Source organism: Vicugna pacos, chromosome X (assembly GCF_048564905.1).
Source record: "Vicugna pacos chromosome X, VicPac4, whole genome shotgun sequence".
Lineage (NCBI taxonomy): Eukaryota > Metazoa > Chordata > Mammalia > Artiodactyla > Camelidae > Vicugna > Vicugna pacos.
Window position 1 is genome coordinate 111,482,610 of NC_133023.1, and position 14,593 is coordinate 111,497,202.

The 14,593-nt window shown below is 44.9% G+C and overlaps 1 protein-coding gene across 1 annotated transcript; it reads right to left on the minus strand.

Moving 5' to 3' along the window:
- Positions 1 to 5,928: 5,928 nt before the first annotated feature.
- On the minus strand, positions 5,929 to 11,440 carry ESX1 (ESX homeobox 1). The gene is made up of 4 exons (XM_031672641.2): positions 11,255 to 11,440; positions 10,751 to 11,081; positions 9,647 to 9,692; positions 5,929 to 6,598 (listed from the first exon to the last, which is right to left on the minus strand). The coding sequence occupies exons 1-4, from the start codon at positions 11,334 to 11,336 to the stop codon at positions 6,101 to 6,103; spliced, it is 957 nt and encodes a 318-aa protein (XP_031528501.2). The 5' UTR covers positions 11,337 to 11,440; the 3' UTR covers positions 5,929 to 6,100.
- Positions 11,441 to 14,593: the final 3,153 nt, after the last annotated feature.

Genomic DNA, 14,593 nt, shown 5'->3' on the forward strand with positions numbered 1-14,593 from the left:
CAGAAATGCCAGGTGCTTACCATGCAGGTAAGAGATATAAGAATTGCCTCTACGAGACTGTCTTTTCTCCATTGTATATTCTTGCCTCCTTTGTTGTAGATTAATTGACTGTAAGTGTGTGGGTTTATTTCTGGACTTTCTATTCTGTTCCATTGATTTGTGTGTCTTTTTTGTGCCAGTACCAGACTGTTTTGAGTACTGTAGCTTTGTAGTATAGTCTGAAGTCAGGGAGCATGATTCCCCCAGCTCTGTTCTCCTTTTCAAGATTGTTTTGGCTATTTGGGGGTCTTTTGTTATTGCATACAAATTTTAACATTTTTTGTTCCAGCTCTGTGAAAAATGTCATTGGTAATTTGATAGGGATTGCATTGAATCTGCATATTGCCTTGGGCAGTATGGCCATTTTAACAGTATTGATTTTTCCAATCCAAGAGCATGGTTTATCTTTCCATTTGTTTATGTCATTTTCAATTTCTTTCATCAGTGCTTTATAGTTTTCAGAGTATACGTCTTTTGCCTCCTTGGGTAGGTTTATTTCTAGGTATTTTATTCTTTTGGTGCAATGGTGAATGGTATTGTTTCCTTAATTTCTTTTTCTGCTATTTTGTTGTTAGTGTATAGAAATGCAACTGATTTCTGTATACTAATTTTGTATCCTACAACTTTACCAAATTCATTGAGATCTAGTAGTTTTCTGGTTGCTTCTTTAGGGTTTTCTATGTACAGTATCATGTCATCTGCAAATAGTGACAGTTTTACTTCTTCGTTTCCAATTTGGATTCCTTTTATTTCTTTTTCTTCTCTGACTGCTATGGCCAGGACTTCCAAAACTATTGCTTATATGTGGAATCTTTAAAAAAAAAAAAGGACACAAATGAACTTATCTACAAAACAGAAACAGACTCATGGACATAGAGAACAAACTTATGGTTACCTGGAGGTAAAGGGGGTAGGAAGGGATAAATTGGGAATTCGAAAATTGCATCTCTTGGGGAGTGACGGAAATGTTAGCTATTTTGATTGTGATGGTGGTTTCGTGGGTGTATACATCTATCAAAATTCATCTAATTGCACATCTGAAATATGTGTAGTTTACTGTACAGGAACCATACCACAATAAAGACGTTTAAAAATAAAGAATTGCATCTATGAAATTATTAGGTTTCAGGGGGATGCCAGAAGCTATGAAGATTCTTGTCAAATGAGTGATCCACACCTCAAGCCTCTAGGAATTTAGGGAAAGGAGGCCACAGTTGAGTAGGCGAGATTGGGAAAGGGAGGAACAGTGGAAGGAGGAGAAGAAGGCAAAGGATAAGCAGGTAAGTCCTGAATAATTCAGCTGGATGAGGAAGGGCACAGGAACAGTACAAGCAAAGGTGTAGGGTCAGAAATGAACACAATATGTTCTGGGGATCAGCTGTGAGGTTGTAATGTCTCAGACTCATTATTCTGGAGATCATATTCCCTTGCTGAGACAGTAATGGGAAAAGATGTCAGCAATTAGACTGAATGTGTGCTGACCCCTGGGATTTTCTCTAAATAGTTATACGAAGCACAACACAATGAAAGAAACAGGAAAAAAAAACCCAGGGAAATTCAGATTTAAAAAAAAAAACTTTAGAAAGAGGAAAAGAGGGGGAAAAAAAGACTTTCTTGGCAATTTGCTTTTTTCTATAATAAATAAATAGTCCTGAAAAACTGAAGTTCCCTGCAAATGTGATGTTACTTAATTGAGATAATGGTTTATTATATTCTGAGGCTTATCAGTTATGTGGGAGAACAAACTGCACTTTTGCAGAGGTCCCTGAAATGCTGCCGGGGAAGTATTAATAGAGTTATTAAAATATCATTTTAATTTTGCCAGTGTATTGAGGCTTTCTCATGGTTTGCAGGGGAGGAGATAAGGAGGAATAGAGTGAGGCTGGCAGACCTTGGTTTCTGGCCTTCACTTTGCTTCTGACTCTCGGATGGCAACCTTGTGACTTGTGAAGATGACTTCCTCATCTCTGCATGCCCCATGTGTTTATTAGGATCACAGCTGGTAACCAACCTCCTGACTTTCTGTTTGGAGTGAATGGGTGGAACACATTCTTAAACAGAATGTTAAGCAGAGTTATGAGGCTATAGAAGATGTCCACCTGATGGAAGAACAGATCTGGCCATCTTCAGGGATGCCTGAAGTCTAAGCCTTTGTGTTAAATAAACAACAGAAGACCCACCTTAGCCCCCTGCAAGATTTCTATCTGACTCCTTGTTGGAGTTGAGGTTTTGATATGGTACATGGGCCCATGGAATTCATTGGACAGCCTTGGAAATTCCTTCATGGTAAAACAAAGATACAGAACCATCTTGGGTGGTTTTTTTTTTTTGAGGTGCTGAGGCTGGGGACGTGGGCCAGGGGCAATCACATAGTAGTAGGGCTCCCTCTGTCCCGACTTTCCCTCTTTCTTCATGAATAGTTCAACCTTGGTGAGACCCCTTGAAGTGATCATTTGAGTCAGAGGAGTGTAAAGATGAGAGGAAAAGGAAAAGCGTAGCCCTGTTGCTTTACCTTGTGATGGGGACTAGGGAAGGCCATATTCGGGACTGATTTGCATATTAACCTGAGTTCTGTTTTTCCTTTTTTTCTTTTTTGTAAAACTTAGCTGGCCAGGGCCACCTTCTTGTGCCCCGCTGGCTACCTCCGAGAGACACTCCCCAGCTGCCAGTGCCCACTCATTCCCCAGCTCCCTACCCGAACCCCCAACCCCCCCACCCCCCCCCCACCCCCGCCCCCACGTACCAAATTGCCCAGGGCCCAGCCTTGGATGTGGATTCTTTTCTTTCTGGGGTCATCGAAGAAGCCTCCTTTTCCCCTACTAATTTCAAAATATCTTTCACTTAATCTGTCTCCCTTGTTCAAGGGGAACTGGTGAGACTATTCCTTGGTCTCTACTCTGGCTCCTGTTTTTTCCCTAAACCAAGATTCTTGGGCCAAAAATACAAAATTGTGTTCCAGCTCGGCGGTTCTCAGAGAGGTCCGAGTTTTGTCTGGGGGCTGTGCTTCCGAAAGGTCCAGGTGTATCAATTATGCTGCCCATGCCTGTGTGCCGCCTCTTCAGTCACTTGTGTCCCCTTGTTTGTGAAGCACAACAGAGTGCTTTCAGAAGGGGTCCTTTGTGTTCCTGGAGTCTAAAAATATTTGCATGTAAATGTTGGGAATCCAAACTGTCTCCTTAAGATCTCTGCTTTGCTTGGGGAGACGTACAGACCATTGGGATGCATTTGTAAATGACATTTAGACCACTGCGCTTTGGGTCCCTGCCCCGTAGCGTTGCAGGGACATCGGAGAAGGAGAGTGTGTGACATGGATCCAGGCGAAGCATAAATAACCCCATTTCAAAGTGAATACTAATTGCATAATGACAGTTTCCAAACTATTAGCCTACTTTACAAAAAAAGTTAATTCAACACAAGCCCAGAGCTGGCGGTGGCTTATGTGTTGTGTTGCCAGTTGGCAGGCACAACTTTGCCAGGGGATTGGGGGAAACGAGGGTTATTGTAGTGGAAGCACACTTGGCCTTTTGTGAGGAGGGGACAACTGCATCACTCTCTCAAGCCCCTGCTGTTCAGTGTTCAAGAGTGGACACCAGGATACTGCATGCCTTCAGGGGAAATTGCTTACTTTTCCTAGAGGTAAAATGGCCCAGGCCGAGGCTTGGGAAGGAGCCTTGAGTTCGTAGCCCCTTGAAGGAAAGAACTCTGGGCAGATGGGGGTGTTAAGCACAGAGGAGCTCAACCAGGACTGGTGTGTGTGGCCCCGAGCTGGGAAATCCTGGGCCTAGGGGAGGGCCTGGCCACACAGAGGCTGGCCTTCTCCAGGAGGAACCGTGCAGGCTACCCAAGCCAGGCCACTCCACTGCTCTGGGCCTGTGTTTCCTCATCTGCAAAATGAAGGGAATGGACTGGAGGACTGTGAAAGCCATCCTCTGCCTCTGAGAGAGTACCAGGGTCTCTTCCTCTAAGCTGTGTCCCTCAGAAGAAGAAAGGCGCTGTCCTTTTACTGCTGGACTCGAATATTTGTCTCATTTGCCAAGGGAATGTGATCTTGTGTGGAAGTACCTTAAAGGAAAACAAGAAAGTGCCTGCTAAGAAGCTGAGCTGTCTGAGGCACGGGTCCATTCTCCTTGGGACTAATTGAGAAGGAGCATTAGGAAAGCTTTAAATGAATCCCCAAATGATAATTTTGTGCAGCATTCTCAGGAAGAAGGGCAGGTGATGAGGGTTATATTATGACATGATTTGCCTCCAGCAAGTGTCCACTCAGATTTTGAGAACCCCTGTCTGTGTACTAATTTATACTAACTCCCCCACCTCCATCAATAGGAGGCCCTGGGCTGTAGGATGCAAATGAAATGAAGTTGGATTTACTAATCAGAAAATACAGGGACGGTTACTTTACACCATTATTTTACTTGCAAGTTGCCCTCAATTCCTAGAGTCACACCGGTACCAAATGTCTGGGTGGAAGAAAACAGCATATCCATATGTGCTCAGAGCATGCCTGACTTTAGGCACAATACCCTATGCTCCGAATTCAGGCAAATGTCTGGTTGTGCTTTTGAAAACAACTCAGATCAAACTCTGTTCCCCATTTAAAAAATACATTTACAGTAATGTAACTCTTTGTTTAAAAAGTCACTTTTCCCACCAATCTCAACCAAAATCCTTGTATTCTCAACTAAATAATTATTTTTCATCCCTCTCTTCCCTGCCCTTTTCCCCTAAATACTTGTAGCCCAAATGATGGCTGAGATTTTGATTTTCAGACTCTTTCAAGTTAAGACTTCCAAGGTTCTGACTAGATTTGTTTGAAACAAGATCCAGGTTACAGAAATCTAGTTCTAATCAAAAAGGCTTTCTTTCCCCAGATACTTCATACCTTCTCCCTGCTTCATTTGAACAGGAAAATGACTATTATGAAAGTTGCCCTGTGTTCGTGAATGTGAAACAACTTTAGGAAGAAAGAGCACATCCAGAATGATTACTGTAAAACGCTGAAGTTCCTGAACTTCTCCTGAGATTGTTTTTAAAACCTGTTGGCTCAAACTGCCGTCTGTAAAGATCATCTAAAGGGGAGGGTGTAGCTCAATTGGTAGAGTGCTTGCTTAGCATGCATGAGGTCTGGGGTTCAATCCCCAATACCTCCATTAAAAAGTAAATAAACTTAATCACTTCCCCTGCAAAAACAAAACAAACATATAAAGACCATCTATCTCAGGTAAATGTATTTGTCTATAGCCAATTTCTGATGATTTTCTATAAATCAGAATAATTTCCTATATTAGAATAATTAAGTTCTGATCTATGCTTTAGGGATATTTGAAATGCATTTTAAGAGAAATACCCTTGAAGGTATGATTGTCTCTGAGCTAGAGAAGCTACAATAATAGGCTCTGTCAGCCTGAGGGTGGGGGTGAGAAAATAGAAAAGAGCCCTTTTCTGATCTTAATGGAGCCCCCTCCTGTGTCTTTGAACCAGAATGGTTCCCAGTCCTCTCACCTCCACGAAAATGGAGATGTTTGGCTGCCACCTTCCCTTACAGCCAGGAGGGCAGCCTCTCAGGAAGTTTCCCTGAGCCCAGGGCTGCTGAGCTCCTTGACTGGAACCACTGCCCTCTCACGAGAGACCCATCCCTTCCCATCTTGCTTGCACATGTATGTGCTCCCAACAGGGTGGGGTGGGGATGAGGATGGGGGGATGAGAATGTGTGGTCAGTGTAAAGCCGCCACAGGCACTGGCGAGCCCTGTGATGTGCATGGTCTGTTACAGTGACTTGGGGCTGTGACATTATGAAAGGAAGCTTCGACATGGTTTGAATTGCATTGCCTTTGCAATCCCCATACATACCCTTCTTATCCCATTTGATGCCATAAACCAATATACTGCTAGTTTGCATCTTTTATTGAAAACACAACAGGCTCTTCAAAAACAACAGGCACCAATCTTGTTCACTTACTCAATTCATTTAACAGGTATCTGATAAACTACTTCTGATGTGCTGTGCACAATTCCTATCTGGCAGAAAAACACTTCGGAAAAACTGTCATGAGGCTCATATTCAGAAAATGGGGCCGGCGAAATGGCCATTGATGACAGGGGCCCATGCCACACCTATAGGGGCCAGAGCAAAGGGAGGCACACGTGGCGGGGGGCGCCCAGGGACCAGGCGTGGCCCAGGGAACACGGGTGGCCCAGGGAACACGGGTGGCCCAGGGAACACGGGTGGCCCAGGGAACACAGGTGGTGGCCCAGGGAACACAGGTGGTGGCCCAGGGAACACGGGTGGTGGCCCAGGGAACATGGGTGGTGGCCCAGGGAACATGGGTGGCGGTGGTAGCCCAGGGCGCAGGGGTCGTGGCCGGGGTAGCCGAGGTGGCATGACTGGCGGTGGCAACAGAGGAACACATCTCCATATAGGCTCCAGAATAGGGATTGCATGATAGGGCCCATCAAGGATTATCCCCACAGGGGGACCCACGGCAACTGGGGCCGGGTTTCTGAACATCAGTGCCCTCTGCTGTCTTCTCCACTTGGCTCGTCTATTTTGAAACCAAACCTTCAATCAGAGGGGGAAAAGGAGTTGGTTTAGTATATTGAACAGTTAATATCATAATGGAAAACATATGACCCGCAACTCTGCCACTGAGATTTTCAACAGCAGCAGGAGAAGCTATTTTCTTATTGGTAAAATATCTTAGGAAAGTAAAGAGCCCACCTCCTCCCTCGTCCTTAGTGAACCAAGCCTAGCCCAGACTTCAGCCCATTGATTTATCTCTCTCTCATTTTTAATATTCTGCAATGGTTTTTCCCCCAAATCTGGGATGCAGGTCAAACTGATGAATTGCACCATGTCTCTGGTGTTAACGTTCATGCCAGGGAACAGGGTAAAGAAACGCTGGACCATCAGCTGTCTAGCTGCCTCCACCCCCTTTTCATCAGGGACAATGTCACCCTGGTTTTGGGGGATGCTGAGCATGGGATAAAGGTGGGCCCAGTTAAAATCATACTGAGGGGAACCACCCTCTATTCGAAAAGCCCATCTTCAGTCTGAAATAACTAATTCATGGGCATGTTGAATGTTTAAGGAGTCTTTCTCTGAAACCTCATTAAAACTAAACAGGTGGTATGTCAAGGGGGAGATCCCAGAGACTTTGTGGCTTATATCGCTGGGACATGAGAGTTACTGAAGCCCTGGGCACTGCCTTGATACTTTAGCCATTAGCCTTAAGGATTGTTTAGCTAAAATGAATCCAAATTCACTAAACTCAAAATCCTTTGCCCCAGATAAGATATTGGGCACCGTATTATCACCGCTGTCAGTTTTGCATGCTCCAATCTGCCCTTCTCTCCAAACCGTCGCGGGCTCAGGACGAGGTCAGCTCATTCAGCTCTAGCTGCACTTTCAGGATTCTGGACGGGTGCCACTGCTACCCAGAGTAGTAGGACACCCAGGCCTTGCCAGCTCCACTCCTTATCCAGGAGACCCCAATCCCATCACTCATTCCTAAGGCAGGAAGGTCCAATTATGTTCAATCACGTGGGGTAGGGGTCACAAAAGAGGCTCCTCCCTAAATGCTTGCCAACTATTAACAAACAAACAAACAAACAAGTTGTCAATTAGACTTTCGTGTCCTCTTAGTATACTAGTTGATGGGGTCTGCATTGTATTTAATCCCTTTGAAAGTTCCTAAACTGCAAGTTTTAAACGAGACAAAGGGCCCTTTCTATCTGCCTGCTGAAGCCTCTTTCCCATCTTAGGATTTGGTGTCTTTGTACTGCACAAATATGAAGTCTGAAGAAGGCCAGTGTAACAGAGCTCAGTTTAGAGGGATTCAAATGTGCCTGTGGTCAGATCGCCCTAAACATAACCAAAGCCCACATATGGTAAATTTCGGGATGGGCCAATATCAGGTCCATATTCCCAATGCTGGTATCATCAAACAGATCCACTATATTTGCAAAAGATGGGTGGGGAAAGTATCTCTTAAGTTTCTTGGGGAAATTCATGCTGTAGTGTTTGGAAATTTATGAGAACATTGTCTTTTTCCTTATTTATGTTTTCTGGCTCATTTTCCCTTCAGAAATCCATTGAGAGAACTATGTAAACCCAGGGATGGGGAAGAGCAATTCAGCAAACCTTGTTTTTCTTTTCCTCTGGGTTTACCTTGTCTGTGTGAGAAAGTGGAGGACTCCTTTTGAGACCATGCTTGACTGTTGGTTCAGCCTGTGGCATTAGGATGCCAGCATCCAGTGGCCTGCTTTCTACCACACACCACCCACAGATGGGCAATACATTTCCATCACTGTCCTCATGCATGTGCTCTGGGGTAAAACCACTAAGCCATCTCAGGTATATACATATCTATCTTTTTTGAGGGGGGAAATACTTCTTTGATGTAACTATTGTGTTCTGTGACCTCAGTTAGTCACTTTTGATCTCATGACCTACAAATTTGTAATCACTGCCTGAGTAACTGAAAATATATTATAAATTAACACAGGTGAGAATCTGGCCTGACGTGAGAGCACCCTCACAACTAATCAAATTCCAGAAAAACCTACCTTTTCAAAACAATACCACCAAAAAGGACCCCCAAAATTCTTAGATGCTCAAAATTCTTCAAGAGAATATATTCACAGATGCATCTAGTAGTTTCATAAAGTCAAATATGTATGGCCTCTGTATTTAAGTGTATACAATTCTTCTCTAACTTTTCACCCCTCCTTAGACTAGTGGAAACTATTCAAAATTGTTCTTTCTCTTTTTTGGATTCATTTTATAAAAAATAATTTTTCAAAGCTTGCAAACCTTTCCCCATTACCACCATAATTGCAATAATTTAGCAATGTTTTCAGGCTGACATCAAAATCTTCCAGAAAGATTAAAATTTAAGGTGTTAAAAAAATTTAAGGCTGCCACTCTGCTTTACAAAACACTGAAAAAGAGCGGCAGGAGTATTAGGCACTGGGTGGGACTTGGACTTTTAAGCCACTCCCCCCGCCATCAGTTTCAGCTTAACTAAACATACATTAGTTACTCATGTACTATGTTCTGTGTTTGAATTACTCCCTCACCCCAATGTCTAAATATTTATAAGTTCACTCATTTAGCCAAGAGCTTATGCTTGGTTTTAAGTATTTTAAATAATTTAGTATGGTTGAACTTTCTTATAACCTAGCTCTTCAGAGCATTAATTTGAATACTTCCCAGGTGAGACTGAGCCCCAGTATAGGAATATTCCTTTAGGGAGGACTAACATCCTTCCTAAAAGATGCCAGTGTTAGAAGGAGATGAAATTTATTTATTGGAAAGAAGTGTGTGTGTGTGTGTGTGTTTGTGTGTGTGTAGAAAGGAGGAGAGAGATGTGTATTCTATTTATTTCCCTTTAGGAAATCATATTCCCTCTAGTAATGGGAAATTCCCATAAGCTAGAGCTTACTTGTCCCATTTTCCACCCTAAAAACACCCAATGTTCAAAACTCACTTGCTAAAATAAACATGGAAAAGACAACAAAACACACCAACTTGAGAATTTCCAGGACAAAACCTAAAGTATGTTTCAGAATGGTTGCCCTACCAATCCCTCTTTTAAGATTTACTCACCTGCACTCTGGCTTCAGTCAAATTCAGGCGTCCTGCAAGCTGCTCTCTGAGGGGGTAAAATTGTAAAGGTTCAGCATGTGGAATTACGGATAAGACGGATAAGACGTATCATTTACATTTCTACCCCTCCTCCCGGTGCAGTTTTCTGAAATACAGCTTGAGGTTTGCTTTAGGGAGGGTTTTCCCATGGACCCCTTATCTGTTAAGTAAAATATAAAAAGGGAATATATATGAAAATTCCTGGTAGTGTGTCTGTTAGTTGGGTATGACAATCCTTTTTTTTTTCCTGTTTGGGAAGCAACAGAGAATTAACCTGAAACTCTTTTCTTGGGAGATTCCTCCGTGAAAATAAATAAAACGCCAAAATACTAAAAAAAATTGGTGTTTTGAACCAGAGTATTTCTATTCATTGTAAAAGCGAGAGGTGAACTCTCAAACCACGTCGTCCAAGCGCTCAAGGGAAAATCTCTTTGCTCTTTGGCCGGCGAAGGCTGAATACAGCGGAATTAGAAAGGGCGCGCCTAAACCTCACACGGATTTGTCCTGGTCCTTCATTCCTATCGGGCCGGAATAGTCCTGCCCGTTCGTATACGAAGGGGATCTGGACGACAGGTGCTCCGGGGAAAGCAAGCGACGGGAATGAGTCACGGTCTTTTTAAGGGTCAGAACTGCCGCCTGGAAACAGCGTTTCACGTGGCAGGGTCGAGACTAGGGTAGGGCAAAAGAGGTGCTCCCCTCGTGCGCAAAATTTAAAGGGGGCGAAAAAGCTGAGTAATCACTATAAATATTTTAATGCAATATTCAAAATATAAAAACGAACGCAAAAATCCTACGATGAACAAATTGCCAAACTTCTAAATGAAAGCAGGATTAATCGGCCTTGCCTTACTCGTTTCACTCTAGTTCCGCTTCTGTCTTGCACCCCACAAGCTCTATAGGCATTGCCCCAACCCCAGAGAGCTAGGGCGGATCCGGCGCCCTTGAGTCTTCTAAGTGGCTTTTGGCCCAGGAGAAGAGGGGGAGAGTCCCGGGAAAGAGACTAAGGCGCCCCGGGATGAGCGTGGGTCCCGGGAGAACTGGGCGCCTCCGGAGCCAGGTACTCACCGCGCGAACACGTCGGGGTATTGAACGCGACGGAAAAGGTTCTCCATCTCCCGCAGCTGCAGCTCGGTGAAGGCAGTGCGGTTGCGGCGCTGCTTTCTCTCCGCGACCTGTGGCTCCTCAGCGGCTGGGGGGGCCACCTCCATCTGCTGCTCCGGGGGCTCAAGATCATCGTCGCTGCCGCCGCCCTCACGGTTTTCGTCGTCCAAGGGCCTGGGCTCTGCCGAGCCAATGTAGTTTGCTGCTGCTGCTGCTACTTCTGGCTCAGGTTCGGCTCCTGTACCCTCCGCCCCTTCTCCATTTACAACCTCCGAGAACACGGTAGGCGTCACATCTGGGAAAAAAGAGCAAAAAGAGAGATACCAGGGAGATGGGTGGACTGGAGGGGGCAAAGGGCTGAGATGCAAGAGAAGCGACTGCCGTGCAGCGTCCCGTCCACTCGCCCCTCCCAGGGAAAGTTCCTTCTCTGGAATTTGCCAAAGCACCTGTCCCCGTCTAGGCACCCACCATTTAGTTCTTCCATGCCCTCGCCGACTCCCAGGCTGTAACAGCCTGTGCCAGAGTGGCTGCAGCCAGGAGAACGATTCATGTTCTGATTGCTGTCGATGAAACCTCGCGCTTCTGCAGACTGCGCTGGGGTCGTGCGGATCCCTGGAGCTGGGCTTGAGCTGGGACCAGTGTCCTGGTGGGGAGCTCTTCTGGCGCCGGGACCTCTTCTGGCGCCGACTCTCAGGCTTGCGCGCCTTATATAGGGGTATGTTGCCTTCCGCGGGTTCAAAGTGTACTCATTCGCGCCGGTTAGACGCCCACTGCTAGCATTCACCTTGCCTCTAATTGGTGTCGGTGGGACCTGACGGTGGCGCGCTTGCGGCCGGGGCGTGTAAGTAAAATAGGGCGAGTGAGCGTGAGAATAGAGCTGGTCGTGGGCGCGCTTTTTCGGGGAACGGTGATTCCAACTTGTAGTTAGTTTAACTGACTGTTTCCAACTCAGACGAAGTGTCTGATTGGAGGAAGGGGCTGTGCTGGATTGTGAAAGCCGTTTGCGGGGGGGAGGCACGATTTTACACGAGTTCTTGGCGCTCGCGCAGAAATGTTTGGACAATGTTCCTCCGCCCAGCCCTCGATGTTCCGCAGCCCGCGAATGTCACGGTACTCCTTGCTTCCTCAGAGGAAAAGGCGGAGAGAGAGGGCGGGGGAAAGCGTGGAGCCCTCAGCAAACCAAGCACACTAGAGCGAAGTTAAGTTTCTCCTGCACTGGGCTCTAACTAAGCAAGGCTCTCCCTTCCTAGAAGTTGGTGGGATGGATAGGACTATCTGATTCTGTTCCGTTCGTGTACAAAATCCGCGAATTCTGCTGGTGGCTAGGACAAAATGATTGACTTGGAGGCTGTTAGCACGAGATTTTAGAAATCAGATCCCACCGTGCATTCCGGGAGCTGGAGTTTGCGGTTGGGTTTGCGGAGCAGTCCGGGTGCTCAGATGCACGCTGCAAGAAACCCTACGTGCTTCTTGAGAAAGCTCCAAGGACTTAAGATTTTTAATAATGAACCCACGTCAGTGCAAGTGCAGAAACCTGCCAAGTGCTTAGTGTATCCAAGAATGCCTGTGCTGCACGGGCCCCTTCCTGCAGCGCCTGAAGCATGCAACATTTGCTATTGCTGGGCTTATCACTGCACGCCGCTCTGCAGGCGCCCAAGGCACGCCTTATTCCCGGGCCAGCACTATAGACCTGGGAAGAGTCCCTCGCCTTCTCCACTACCCCCTCCTCTTCTCTGCCTCCATTTTAAAAAAATAGAATTATCTTACTGAGCTGTTTCCCCTCCCCCATCCCACCAATGTATCAAATTAAAAAAGGGCCGGGCCACGAATGAAGACTGTGGTTCTTCCTCCAAGAAGTGTTCGCTGGTGTTCCAGGACGTTTTAACGTCCCTCGTATTATAACAATCACTTTTAAAAACCAGTCCCCTGCTTGGGACTGTACATAGTTTATCCTACTTTTACTTTAAGAACTACCATTATTATTTCCCCATTTTTTACCCAGAAAACTGAGCCCCAGGGAAGCCAAGCCGCTTGGTCATAGTCGTAAGAGCGAGTCTGATGTAAATCTGGGCGCTTTTCACCATATTCTTGCCGTCTTCTTTCAAAGGAGTAAATGATGCTGAAGTTCCACGCAGGAATGGAGGAAGATTAAGGTATTTGGGGAAGCAAGCCACTGTGTAGTCTTTAAAAATCCTGAGTGTCAGGGGTTCAGCGGTCTCCTCCTCCTCTTGCTCTGGATCAAGCCTCTCCCCCCTTGCTCCGGAGCCTTGCTGGATCTCCCTAAGCCAGAGGTTTGTGATCCAGTAGTGCTGGGTTTCCCAAACGTGGTCTCTTGGCTTTTGCTCAACACTGAGGGCACACTAAAAGGAGCTGGATGCTATATGCATTGGCTGCTGAGCTGGTTCCTTGAAGACACAGTCAAGAGGGGGAGGTCACGAGTCCCATATGTCAGAATCACATTCGGGCTTTTCTGAGCCCTACGCATTTTTGCCTTCTTAGGCCCTTGGCTCCATAAAAATTTTTTAAAATTATATTTTACAACTGTGTTGATATAAAGATGAATATAATTTGGGTTGTTTCATATTAATTTTTTCTCTTTTAACTGCAAAAGAAATTCAAATGTTTTCGGGCACTGTGACCACCCACTGTGGTCATATATTCCCAGGGGGTGATGGGTAGCTAATAAATGGCTGATTGACCAATTCGCTTTCAAACAGATGTCAAGGGATGTTCCATGGGTAATGGCTTCGGTATGTTCTGTCACAGCTTAGATTTCCATGGTTTTTACTCCAGTATTTTCTGCACCTCAGTCATTCACGTACCCGTGAAAGTTTTGCCATACCTGGGTACCAGCTATGGTAGTATTTACTTAACGTGTTTGCTTACATTGATTCACTTTTTGAAAACCTTAAATACCTAACTGAGTCTCATCCTCGGCAAAAATAGCTATGAATTCAAGTGCTTGATATGTGAGATTTATGTGAGGTTGAGCATGGCAATAGTTGAGAGCAGGGACCCTAAAGCCAGACTGCTGGTGTCTGAATCCTAGCTTTGCCTGCCACTTACTGGCTGGCTAACCTGGTGAGTTACTCATTCTCCTTGTGCCTTAGTTTTCTTATCTGTAAAGTGGAAATAACTAATAGTACCTACTTCATGGGGTTGTTATGAGGATTAATTGAAATGATCACGGTATAGGAATACCTCGGAGATATTGTGGGTTCAGTTTCAGTCCACTGCAATAAAGCAAATCATGAAATGAAGCAAGTCACATGAAGTTTTTATTTTCTTGATGCATATAAAAGTTACGCTTACACTATGCTGTAGTCTATTGAGTGTGCAATAGCAGCATGTCTAAAAAAACAACAGAGGTACCGTCATTTAAAAATGCTCGATGGCTAAAAAATGCTAACCATCATCTGACAACGCAGGGTTGCTGCACACCTTCAATTTGTAAAAAGCGCAATATCTGCAAAGCACAACAAAGTGAAACACAATAAAATGAGGTGTGCCTGTAGCTAACACATAGCTAATTCTTACTATATGCCAAGCAATGTTCAAAGTACTTTATTCATATTAATGCATTTAATCCTCATAACAAACCTATGGAGGTAGATATTTCTATTATCCTCATTTTACAGATGATGTTGTTGAGTCATAGAGAGGTTAAGTAACTTGCCTAAAGGCATCCAGCTAGTAAGTGTTGGATCTTGGATTTGAACCCTCTTAGAATGATGCTTTGTAGGGAGAACATGCTCAATAATGGTAGCTATTACTTTTTAAAAGTTAAATATACTATTCAGTCATTTC